General features: G+C 35.6%; 1 protein-coding gene across 2 annotated transcripts in view; it reads right to left on the reverse strand.

Moving 5' to 3' along the window:
* LOC113062845 (CD2-associated protein-like) overlaps positions 1–12991 on the reverse strand; it is a 38178-nt gene that overhangs the window by 8690 nt on the left and 16497 nt on the right. The window contains exons 4-14 of one of the 2 annotated variants that reach the window (XM_026232872.1): positions 12626–12726; positions 11828–11948; positions 10869–11038; positions 8243–8336; positions 7892–7986; positions 6978–7076; positions 6702–6755; positions 4703–4739; positions 3218–3280; positions 1060–1213; positions 463–563 (exon numbers count right to left, since the gene is read on the reverse strand). In XM_026232872.1, the coding sequence (XP_026088657.1) occupies positions 463–563; positions 1060–1213; positions 3218–3280; positions 4703–4739; positions 6702–6755; positions 6978–7076; positions 7892–7986; positions 8243–8336; positions 10869–11038; positions 11828–11948; positions 12626–12726 (1089 nt within the window). Of the gene's footprint in view, positions 1–462; positions 564–1053; positions 1214–3217; positions 3281–4702; positions 4740–6701; positions 6756–6977; positions 7077–7891; positions 7987–8242; positions 8337–10868; positions 11039–11827; positions 11949–12625; positions 12727–12991 lie in introns of both variants that reach the window. The other variant, XM_026232871.1, reaches the window with a different exon arrangement.

Here is a 12991-nt window from a genome sequence, read left to right on the forward strand (position 1 = left end):
GAAAGATGGCGCCTAGGGCAACTGAACAGAAATAATTGACCAGTCTTTCACAGCTAGTTTTTTACATTTTTAACCTGCTCTACAGATCTGGCCCATCATCCTCTGTACAGGAAGAGTAATCATGCTCCCAGCAAGGGATCCATGGTGCTAATCCACAAACACAGCTCTTTTACACCCAAACCCAGTTGAGAAAAACTGAGCTAACAAGAACCAAAGCCATTCCAAACACTTACATTATGGCCTCTGCTGGTGTTTATCAACTGGTGGGTAGCAGCTGAGTTTCAGTTAAAATAATAATTAATAAAAAAGAGGCACACCTGTTCTTTTATGTTTTGCTGTTATATGTGTAAACAGAGTGAGCTGGGTCTATTTTTCATGCAAACAGTCCTAAACTACTTTGTTATGGTTTTGTTGCCACATGATGGTCAATAATACAAACCAATATCAGTAGAAACAACTTACCCGTTTCTGAATTCTTCTCACTGCTGTCCACAGTTTTTGGCTTGATGGGTACAGGTTCGCTCTCTGACTTTGTTCGTATATGGGGAACTTCTCCATTTTGCCTGTGGGATTTATGAGGAAAAGTTATAACAACTGCCTGCAACGTCCACTATCAAAGTATACATAAAAAAAAAAAAAAAAAAAATTTGATTAAAGATGTATGGTATACTATCACATATACATCTTCTTCATAGAAAAAAAAACAACAACATTATAATGCATTGCAACAAGCTCGGAGTAACATTACCATGCTTTATCCAATATGGCAAAATGAGAAATATACTGATATACTGGAAAATACATTTTTATGCATACATTACCAAAATACACGTATAAATATAAATAATAATATTGTTTTTGGTTTATATATTAAAAAAACATTATTTTAATTAAATATGCCCTATTAATAATTTGTAATGCTTGATTTAAAAAGAAAGGTCTACAAATGAATATGAAATACTGAAACAAAAAACTAATATTTTTAAGTGTGCTACAAATTTGTTGTGCTTGTAAAATCTCAAACTCTATTAAGATAAAGCTTGTGACACCAACACTTGCTTGGCGGCTGGTGATGGTGATGGAATGAGAGGCAAGTCAGGTCGTTTTGTGTGGATGGAAGGACGTAGAAGTGCCTTGCTGGGAGGCACAGGTTTTTTCGGGGGCACGATGGGGCCAGCAGGTTTGGCCGGCTTCTCAGGCAAGGGCTTGGCAACTTTAAAGAGAAAAAGGACAAATATATGTGTTTATATATGTTTGATTTAATACCCAGACATAGCAAGACAAACTATTTTTGCACAACACTATCTTATAAGGTTCTGAGAGTTAATTATCTAGATGCAAGACATTTTAATGAGGTTAATACATCAAAATTTTTAGTTCCTTCAACTGATTATAAGAATTCATATAGCTATCAATTATTTATCAATTAGCTCTTAGCCCACAATTTCAGAAATCAGTTGAAAGATGTGAGAATTTGAAGCCAATGCAGTTACTCATAATGCACCTAAATGTTCTGAACTGGTCCAAATGACATCGGGAACTTTCACTTTCAAAGTGTTCACAGTGACGTGACTCAAAGTAGGTCAGGAGAGATTTTGGCAGGATGTTTGCATCACACTGATCTGCTTCTATCTTCTCAATTCAACGTTTTTGTCATATAAATCACTCTTTCTGACATTCACATCGCAAGTCCTCTGTTCAATTTGTGACACTTGCTCTAAATAAGAGAGACTTCTATCTGAAAAACATGAAGGCCTGCTTTCAGATACCACAGAGATGATCAGATATATGTTCCAGAAGAGGTACATTCGTTTGAGAAAATAATTGTCAGGAAGTCTTTGATGCAAACACAATAGCAGATACTATTCAGAGTGAACGACATTTTATATGAAGTACTTCCACACACCAGATGACCTTACTGACCTACTAGTATATGAACTATATTAAGCTATATTAACTTTGTAAATAAGGCTGAGTACCGATACACACTTCCTGCTTCAATCTGATTGCAAGTCATAAGCTCTCGATTTTCCATTATTAATTTTCAGTATGAGTAAAAATTCCATTCTAATGTCCATTTTGATCATATATGAAAGATTATAATGAAAATATGAATTTTGAAAACAACATGGCTCAGACTATGCAGATCAGCTGCTATTTAACACTATCAGTGCCAGCTGAAGTAAACTTTAAATTGCATTTTGTGTGTATGACTTTTATTATAAAACTGCTGTTCAAAGGTTTAGGGTGGTTAAGATATTTAATGTCTCTTATGCATTGGGTTAACATTGGGATATAACAATTTATAGTTTTTTATTCTAATATTTTTTTTATATAATATTTATTCCTGCGATAGTAGAGCTGAATTTAGTCTTTAGTGTCACATCATCCTTTACAAATCATTCTATTACATTCATTTGGTGCTTAAACATTTTTATTATCACTGTTGAAAAAAGTTAATGTTTCTGTGCAAGCTATGCACTTTTAAAGGATTTTTTTGATGAATGGAAAGTTCAGATGAACAGCATTTTTTTTAAATATATATATTTTGTGTAACATTATAAATGTCTTTACTGTCACTTAAGATCAACTGAATACATCCCTGCTGAAATTATTTTCATTTAAAAAAGTCATACTGACGTAAACTTTTGAACAGTTGTGTTTAAAATGATAATAATAACAATAATCATCTCTAACAGAAAAACACTTTAAATAATCCAGTTAGTTATTATAAAATCTATTTAAATACATTGATTTTGATTGCTTCCATTGTCCTCATCTGTTAGTCTCTTTGGACAAAAGTGTCTGCTAAATGACTAATTGTAAATAACTACATTTTTTAAATCATTAAAGCGGCCGTCTACATCGTGAAGGTTGTGATGTCAGGCTCTTGCTCTTTAGCAATGTAGATGCATTGTGACGCAGTGCTTGTTTGCAGGGAAGATTGTGTATAAAGCTGAAATGACAGCATCACAACAGTTCCTGATTGAAAGCATGCCTGAATAAGCAAGATTCACTCCCAAAAAGTGCTTAGCAAATGAATAAAAACAAATACACAATCAATTAAATTATCACCGTGATATTTGGTTATAATAACCAATATGAATAACTACACATCATTTTCTGCTTTTTCATTCTTCATGACATTGTGTGTCACCACAGTTGGCACACAAGATTTTGTGGTATAAAAGGAACTGGGCAGTGAACCCTCACTTACCTTTATCTTCAGGCCGTGACTGCGGGGGCTTCTTGTCCACACTGGGGGCCTCTGGTTTCAGGGCTGAGAAACGAAGCATAACGACTGAGTTAATATGTTTTTATTTTATTTAGATTTTTTTAAGTACTACGCTGAAGATAGAGCGGCTCTAGACACGGCAGATAAAAGAACAATATGACTTCTGAGACAGACGTTTGAAGAGAATAGGAAACATACAGTCAATGACTTGCATTTCCTGTGTGGGTTGGAGAGACAGACAGAATCTTTGCAACCCTCTATGCAAGCCTTCTGAAAAGCAATTGGAAAGACGCGGTGCCCTTTGATGCATAACAACATCCGCTTTTTTTGTTTGCATGTTCTGCAGAAAAAAGCTGTGAGGGACAAACGACTTGAGCAGCATTATCTGTGTTGCAGATCATATGATTTTGTCCCCGCCCTTCTAAACTAATGCTAGTCAGCTGTAAGTGTGTGTGTGTATATATATATATATATATATATATAAAATTAAACAATTATTTCCAAACAAAATAAATAAAACAACTTATTTAAAACTAAATGAAAAAAAAAAAACATTCTGGACAATATAACTTGCTGCATATAACACATTTTTTATGGGGTCAGTTAAAATACCCCCCACCCCACTTTTATAAATAAAATACAAGCAAACATACAATTCTGAAGACATTTTCATTGCTGCAGCTTAGGCTAAAAATAGATGAAGAGCTATGAAAGAGGTGTCCAAATCAATTTCAATATGCTGCTGTTGATGTGTGGGCAGACAAGGGATCTGCGTTCAATTACAATAATTGAATATGCCAGATAAGCTGGCATCACCTCTTATCTTAGCGTTCACCAGCAAGCTCTTCCGAAAACCACAGGGGACGCATCTTAAATCAGTATGCCATCTTGCTCCAGTTATGATCCACTCACATACTGACGTAGACATATTGGCATGTTCCCCTCAAGTACCACTATTAAAGACCATCAAATCATGCTAGCTGCCTGTAGCTAATAATCGAACAGCAACTAGCATATTTTGAATCTTGATGGTGGCTGGCAGGCAAAAACAAGTGAAAGATGTTTGATGACAATGAGCTTTAAAGGGTTGTTTCACCAAAATATGAAAATGTTGTCATCTAACCAAACAGCCACCCAAACAGCTGCTGGTCCCTGAGACCTGACATGGTTTGGTAATCCACATTCTTCAAAATGTCTTCTTTGTTAAAAAAAAGAAAAAAAGAAAAAAAATGATGACAATTTTCATTTCTGGGTGAACAACGGCCTTTTGTGGCTCTTGTCACATATGATTGTGAGAGTGGCACTGAGTATAACCTCAGCCAGAATGAGTATGATGACACTTCAGACTCTTTAATACCTCAGCGGTCTCATAGCAGCTTAAAATGAAAAGAGAAGAGTAAAGTAACGTAATCAAATGTATGTAAACAGTGAGATGTTTAATGCTATGTTAAAGATGTGACATCATACCTGGGGTTTTAGATGGTGGTGGGGGCTTCTTTGGCTTCTGTGGAAAAACATCAAAACCAAATAAACAAACCTGCCATTTAAAATATCATTTAAACCTTGAAATAAACCTTTTAGGTCTGTTAAACAAATGATATGTTGACATGAAAAAAATTTCTTTAAAAATGTGCCTTATTTCTAGGTTAACGTATTTTTCGGACTATAAGTATAAGTATGAGTATAAGTCGCATCAGTCCAAAAATACGTCATGATGAGGAAAAAAACATATATAAGTCGCACTGGACTATAAGTCGCATTTATTTAGAACCAAGAGAAAACATTACCATCTACAGCCACGAAAGGGTGCTCTATGCTGCTAAGTGGTAGACTACAGGATCACTGAGCAGCATAGAGCGCCCTCTCGTGGCTGGAGACGGTAATGTTGTCTGTTGGTTCATTTCTCTTGGTTCATTTCTCTCGGTTCATGTCAAATTAATTTTGATAAATAAGTCGCACCTGACTATAAGTCGCAGAACCAGCCAAACTATGAAAAAAGTGTGACTTATAGTCACAAATATGAAAATATGGTAAGCAAATTTGTGAATTTGATCATGTGAACTCTTCCTTTTCCTCAGATTTGATCATGTGAACTCCTTATTGTTCTCAAATTGTTATTCTGATTAAATATTATAAATGACAAAATAATAAGTGCATAGTGTATAGTGCATCATTTGGGACACAGCTATTTAATCAGAATGATGACAAAGAAGGGATCTTCACCTCACACGTGATCTCTAGAGGCTGAGTAACATAAAATACAAGCTTCTAAAGATCTTGACAAATTAAAATGAACAGGAACTGAAACAGATGAAACTGCTGAGGCTGGAAATCCCCCGGCCACCTTTTTGACCGCTCTGAAGGATTTGATGACTAACATATTAATGAATCTCTGCACAGATTATCAGAAGAAAAAAACACCTTACTTAACACAAATAATCACAGCAGGAGAAAGAGTTCAAACAGTAGCACAGGCCTAGATCAACATATGCAACTGATATAATTTATGCACATGCATGACTTCTTTCATGTAAAGTGTGAGTCATTCATTCACTCCTGGATGACCACTTATGAATGACCAATTATGCATGCTGATTTAAGATGATCATATAAGGGTTCTGTCATATTCTAAGAACTAAACAATACAGATTGACTGTTTAAACAAGACAGACAGACAGACAGACACACAGATAGATCATATATAAATACATTATTATTATTAATCACATCTTGGATACTTGTGTATTTGAATGCACTATTATAATGCACTACAGAAATTGCCTGCCTGTAAATGCCCTCCGTCCCTTTCACTCCTGACACAGAGATCAATGCCTCATCACCTGACCGGATGCTTATAGGATAAAGGATTGATCATGGGCTCCCTGGAGTCCCTTGGAAGAATGAACACTTTCACATTTTCATTAACTGCTCGATGACCTCCACAACCCATCACATGAGCTTCAGGTCATCCCATTTTAACTGTAGCATCACAAATACAATCATTCAATGATTGCAATGAGGTTGAAAATGAAGAGGTTTAAAAAAAGATGAAAGAAAGAAAGAAAGTCACTTATGCCTTGAGCATATCAACCCATGACCTCATTCGGTGGAGGGGTATGTGGCTTCACAGAATTTTTCTGGAAAATGGATGTTGCAGAGCATAATTTTTGCCCACACAAACCCTCTGTTTGTTCATGGTAGCTGGTGCTCTGAACAAATAGTATGATTTCACGATAAAAATGGCCTGTTGTTGCAGAGTTTGCCAAAATGTAGTTAAACATGCATCCTCAGGTTAAGCTTGAAGAACCCAAAGCAAGAATAAAGCCATGTTTATGAAACATATGGTGATGATAAGTGGCTACTATTGATTAAAACGCTTCTTTCAAGATCAAATCCCCAACATCTCTCTAAATATGAAGTGTACTCCAAGAATTAATTGTGTAACAAGAGGTTAAGAATTGCCTACCTCCTCTGGTTCCGGTTTAGGAGAAGCTTTAACGAAGCCTTTGGATGGGAGTGTCTGCATAGAAGGAAAAAAAAAAAAACTTTTGATTAAAGATTACGGTTTAGTACGTATTTACTTACCACAACTGAGAAGTAATTTTGAGAATAATAACTTTCCAAAGTACAGTCAGATTTTTTTTTGTGTGTGTGTGTGCGTGTGTGTGATTTTATTTCCTTTCCAAAAAATGCACACTCTCAAGGTAGACATAAAAAGCAGCATTAATAAATATAAATGTACCTCTTTGCCTGTCTCAGGAAGCGGAGCTACAAAGTTGTCTGGGAAAACTCCCTCTCGGCCGTTGATCTCTCCTCTCCACCAGCCTGGCTCTCCTGTGTCCTAAAATATCAAAACCATCAAACCCTCAAGCATATAAATGGCTCATTTCATAAAAATATACCTTAAAAGCTTAAATTCAGATTATTATGAATGGGAAATGCAGACATGTCCCTTGCCACTAGATGGTGGTCATTTCTAACTTTGATCTGCTTCCTGCTCAAGGCCTTTGACAAACATCAGCTGACTATGGGAAAACCGTCTCCATGTGTCTTAAAACAAACACATCCTTAGGTTCCTAACAGAACACTGGTATGATATATAATACAACAGCTGCAGTTTCATAAATTGTCAATGTATCTGCAGACAGCATCAGACGCACACAGTAAATAATCCACAAAAAAAAAAAAAAAAAACTCTTCATTTCAGATCGCTACATCAGAATCCTCATCTGAGAGTTCTGTACTAGCAACAATTGCATTAAAAGTCCTACAGGTTTTTGTAAATGAAGACAAATTTCATCTTCGCGTGATTTTTTTCCTTTAAACCATTAACAAGAGTGATTTAACCCATGCATCAAATGTCAATATTCTTCATATTTATATATTTATAATGTATAAATACCTGTACTTCTCTGGCATAATTAGCAAAAATGTTGACCAACTCCAGCTAGTTTGCATCAATGAGCGTTTTTAGAGGCTATTTAGAGATTATGCTATGCTTTTACCTTATTTCTACATAATTTAAATAATTACAAAATAATTGTTGTGCTTCATATTCCTGATGTGGATGCTCTGTCTTAAAATGCTTCCTGAATACGTGTGGTTTATTTCGAGATCTCAGTGGCTGGGTAAACATTTGCTTAGCTTGTTCCGTACCTTGCTCAGTATGTGGATGATGTCACCCTCCTTTAAATCCAGCTCATCTTGGTTAGTTGCTTCATAGTGGAATTTGGCCTTACAGTATTCTTTTACTGTAGAGAGACAATAAAAAACGAGGATGTATCAATGAGAAGCACATGCCGTAAGTGCACTTTCAATACTATCAGAAAGACATACTAATCTATAATTTGGGTTTAGCTAATAAACAGGTGGAGGAAAACTCATGTCAGTCAGCCAGAATCACTGCAGTCCGTTATCAGTCGTTCATGTGTGGTGCATTTCCATAAACCTCCTGTCATTACTTTGGATATCACATACAGCTTTATGTCAACCTTCCCATGAACTCACCTTTTCCTTTGCTCTCTGCTTCTTTTTCTCCCTTAGGGGGTTCAGGAGTGCTCAAAGAGGTGGTTTTTGTGGCAGATGGTAATGATGGGATTGGCTAAAATGAAGCAGAATCACAAATGGATTTACTGACACAGCAGCCACATGAACACATGCATTTGCACACTGAAAGGTACAGACTCGGAGGCAGATCAGCCACGCCTGAGTGAAAGGAATGCTGGGTAAACAATAACCATTGTTATATACGTAACGTGTCAATGGGAGAGCATGCTAAAGGTAGACTTTTTCAAATCCAAAATGGAGTAAGAAACCTATAATTATTTAGTAAATCATTTGAATGTCACATTACAAGATGACATGTTGTAAATAATGTCTAAGCTCTTGAAATGAAATGCAGGGGATGATTCAACTGATCAGAATGACCTAAGGGGATGGAAAATGTGACAAAAAAAGGGAGAGAGGAAGTTTTGGTTAAATGCATTAATGCTGTAAATAGAGCCAAATTACTTTTTGTGTGTGTGTGTCTGTATGTATGGCCACTTTAACAACTAAAATACAATGTACACTATCATGTAAAGTGTTTTTTCTTTTTAAGAAATGAATAATTTTATCCAGCAAGGACGCATTAATCAAAACTTTCAGTAGAGACATTTAAAGATTACAAAATACATCCATTTCAAACAGATGCAGAATACAAAATAAATATGATCAGTATTGATCATAAAAATGTTTCTTGAGCACCAAATCATCATATTAAATTGATTTCTGAAAGATCATGTGACTGGAGTAATAACTGTTGAAATGACTGTTTAGCTTGGCCATCACAGGAATAAATTATATAAAAAATAAATTAAAAAAATTGCAATATCACTGTTTTTACTGCATTTTTTGATCAAACAAATTCAGCATAGGTGAGAGTTAGGGAGTTCTTCAAAACATTTAAAATCATTCAAAATCCCTTATTTTTTTAAAAGGTAGTGTACTACTAAGTTAAAAAAATTAAGGGGGAAATGTAGGATGGAGTTGATTTTAATCAAGCCCCAATAATCATTATTATTCAATTATAGATATTTATATATGGATGTGAAAAACAAAACAAAACATGACATTATGAAGAAAACTTTACATAAAAGCACAAATACATAAAAAGTTAAGTAGTAAAAATATAAATAATAAAAAGAATAATATTGACAAATATTTGTTGTCAATTTTTTTGCTTGCCATTCATTTGTGAATTGCGTCCTATGTATTTGTAGATCACTGCATGCATTTGTGGATTGCTCCCTGTACATTTGTGAATGGCTTTCTGTGCATTTGTGGATCGCTGCGTTTATTACAAATGCGCTGACCAATCGTCACATGTTCTCTATATAGCCAATCACATCATGCTTTCCAATCTCATCCTGAAATAAATTCATTCATCTGCATTGGCTCAAATAGGAAATATAAGGCCCATAAAAATTGGTAAGGTAAAAGATGTTTAAGTTGGATTTCGCTAAACCATTAGACTGTGTATCAAGTCAAACACAGTATTATATTTTACCTTCAAACATTCGAAATATGAAAAAAAGAAGTGTCAATGAATAATAAATAACTGGATTCCACCCCATGATAAACATGCAAGTTAGTGTAATAGGTTAAACTGCAGTAACACAACAGAGTTTCCCAGTTTTTCAGCCAAGCTGTTTAATTGATCTAGGATGCAAGTGTCCATACAATGCATACCCTAAATAAATCTGCTACCTCCCTAATTGTAAAGCCAAATGTTATCAGCTATAGGGAGAACGTGCAATGATTGTTCAGCAAAATGCGGCTGTTATCTGATTGGCTTGAGCAGACGGTGGGTATAGTACAGGATGCGATTCACAAATGAATGCCGGGAAAAGTTGTGTTTGTGACATAGTTTATTATTTCAAAAATCTCTTTTTTTTATTTATTTGTGAAAGTCTAAGATTTATCTTTGGTTTCATTTTGGTTCATCTCATTAGATTTATTTGTGGGTCGTGATCTATTTATTTGGAATTATGCGAAAATTCTATCACCGTATCCAGCTGTCTGCAGATTTAACAAAAGCACAGACGGGGATATTCTGCTCTCGGTCGGAGCTGTACAGAGCACAAATGATAATAAGAGAAGTAGTTCATACCAAAACGCTTCAAAAACAGCCACTACATAACAAAGTCCAAAAATAGAGACACATTTCCTAAAAAGGAAGGTCTCACCAAGAGACTTTCTGCCTATACGGTAAGGTCTTGAGCAATCACTGGCAAAACTTGTAGAGCAGTTAGACATATAATTACCCTTCAACGCTCCACTGCTCATGGGAATAGGCCACACTGATTTTCATACATGCCAAGACAATTATATAATCTTATATGTCTCTATCATGTGCTAAACTGGTTTGGGGTAGAGGTCTACTTCATCAGTACTGGCATATCTTGCACATTTAACTACAGGCACACAAAGGCACCTTTAATGTAATCATTTTGAATGTGTCAATCACAATACTAAAAGTTTTCAGTTTAATCTGAAGTGTTTGCTGCAGTTACTGGGATGGAGAGTGGTCCTGCAGTAAACAGGAAGAGAGGGAAGGCAAATAAGACATTGTCTGGCGCAGAACAACACTTACTTTTTCTTTCTTTTCCTCATTTTCAGGTGGTGTTCTTTGAGAGGCTCTGAGTTTTACAGATCCCTCTCTGAATATGTTGCCAAATCCGACACCTTTAATCTTCTTCGGTTGGGCCATGACCCCGTTGCCTTGGTAAGGGGACGTGGGGCTAGTCGCTCCATCTATGCCATCTGTGAACACACGCCACTGTAAGAGTACCGCCACAACAAGCATAACAAAGTTTTGATTGCAAAAAAGTAATATGGAAAATAAACTGTGTAAACATTATTCAAATAACAAATGAAGATGAGGATGAATTCACAAACACAAAAGCACTACAAAAGTTATCATAAAAGTGATCCATATTTTGGAATGTTTTTGAAAGTTTGATCCAAAATAAAGTATAACAATAACATTGTGAAATATTATTACAATTTAAAATAATTGTTTTATAATATTTTTTATTCCTGAGATGGCGAAGCAGAGTTCTCAGCAGCCGAGTATGTTGATTTGATGCTCACAAAACATTTCTTATTATTAGCAATGTTGTATACAGTTGTGATGATTAATATTTTCACGGAAACTGCGATACATCTTTTCGGGATACTTTGGTGAATAGAAAGTTCGAAAGAACAGCCTTTATTTGAAAAAGAATAACATTGTAAATTCTTCATCTCAGTAAAAGTATTATTATTATATAGTTTTTTTTTTTTTTTTCTGACTCCAAACTTTTGTACAGGGGAGTACACTGGGTGGCTTTATGGAATTATATTCAAACTCTGACTGCTTCAGATGGTATAATTCCTCAGAAAACAAACAAACTAAAAAGTTGTCAACTGCAGATGCCAGGATTAGGTCTAACACCAAAAAAATACCGCACACACACCCTTAAACGTACAAAACAAAAAGTGTCTGTTGAGTGTTTTCTTGTAAGGACATGCCCTCTCTGTAGATACATGACAGGGTGAGCTGAGAAGTACCTGGCTCTTCTGTTACATCGCTCGTCTCGGTGTCTTCAGTTGATTCTATTTCTTTGACAAAGTTGGAAGGAAAGAGTCCAGACTTCCCATTCATGCTTCCGCTCCACCAGCCCTCCTCAACCTAAAAAACACCTACAGTCAGCACTAATACAGGAACTGTCCGGTCAAACACTCATTTTCAAAGACAGTGGGTTTCAACTGGTTTCACTTCAGGACACAGATTGTACACTGGGCACCAAGTGCCAAACCAACACAGTAGCAAAATTGTTTAAGGCATACATTGCCCTACAATACTTCCCTAAAAAAAGGCTTAAAATATATACTTTTATATAATGTTTTTTTTTTTAATGTCTCTTGTATTTTGATTAGACAGATCTGCACCACAATTCCACAGAGATTGATCAGACACACTGTCTTAGACATACACAACCAACAAAGCATTTGGTGAAGCACGTGAAGCATTTAGCCTATGTATGCCTATTTATTGTATTTTATATATTTACTAACTATTCACAATGCATTTTATATTGTCATTTATATTTTGGGGCCAAAACCTACCATTGGAGAACCACAGATCTGATAAAGTCACAAACTAAAAATTACAAAGAAACTCCTCATTTTGCATGAAATGGAATAAAAAAAAAAGAACATCTCACCACTTTATCATCATATATCACACTGCAGCGTGCATAAACCCTATTAAAGAATATTTATAACCCTTTAAATAGAGAACTATTATATTCAGCATAATTTCAAAACATTCAGTTACATTAAATACAAAAGACAGAAGCAACAGACCTCCTCAGTGATGTCAATGATATCTCCAACCTTCAGTTCCAGCTCGTCTTCATTCAGAGGCAGATAATCAAACAGGACTTTGCACTGACGCTTCTTGAGCTCTGTAATGAAAACACAACAAGTCACTCTGGAACTGGCCTGACACGCTTAACCAATAATGCCAGTACGCAAGGGGAACAATTCCTCCAGCTACCTGAAGAGGGCTCAGCGAGTAAAGACTAACACAATCAGGAAGAGTCTTTATTAAACTTAGATGCACACACACTCTCACACACAAACACCACACCCTGACCTTGAGATGATTCACGTACCCTTTAAAGAGAAAAGTTTGCTTTGTTTGCTCCACATACGTGCCAAATTAAGACC

This window comes from Carassius auratus, chromosome 45 (genome assembly GCF_003368295.1).
Source record: "Carassius auratus strain Wakin chromosome 45, ASM336829v1, whole genome shotgun sequence".
NCBI classification, from domain to species: domain Eukaryota; kingdom Metazoa; phylum Chordata; class Actinopteri; order Cypriniformes; family Cyprinidae; genus Carassius; species Carassius auratus.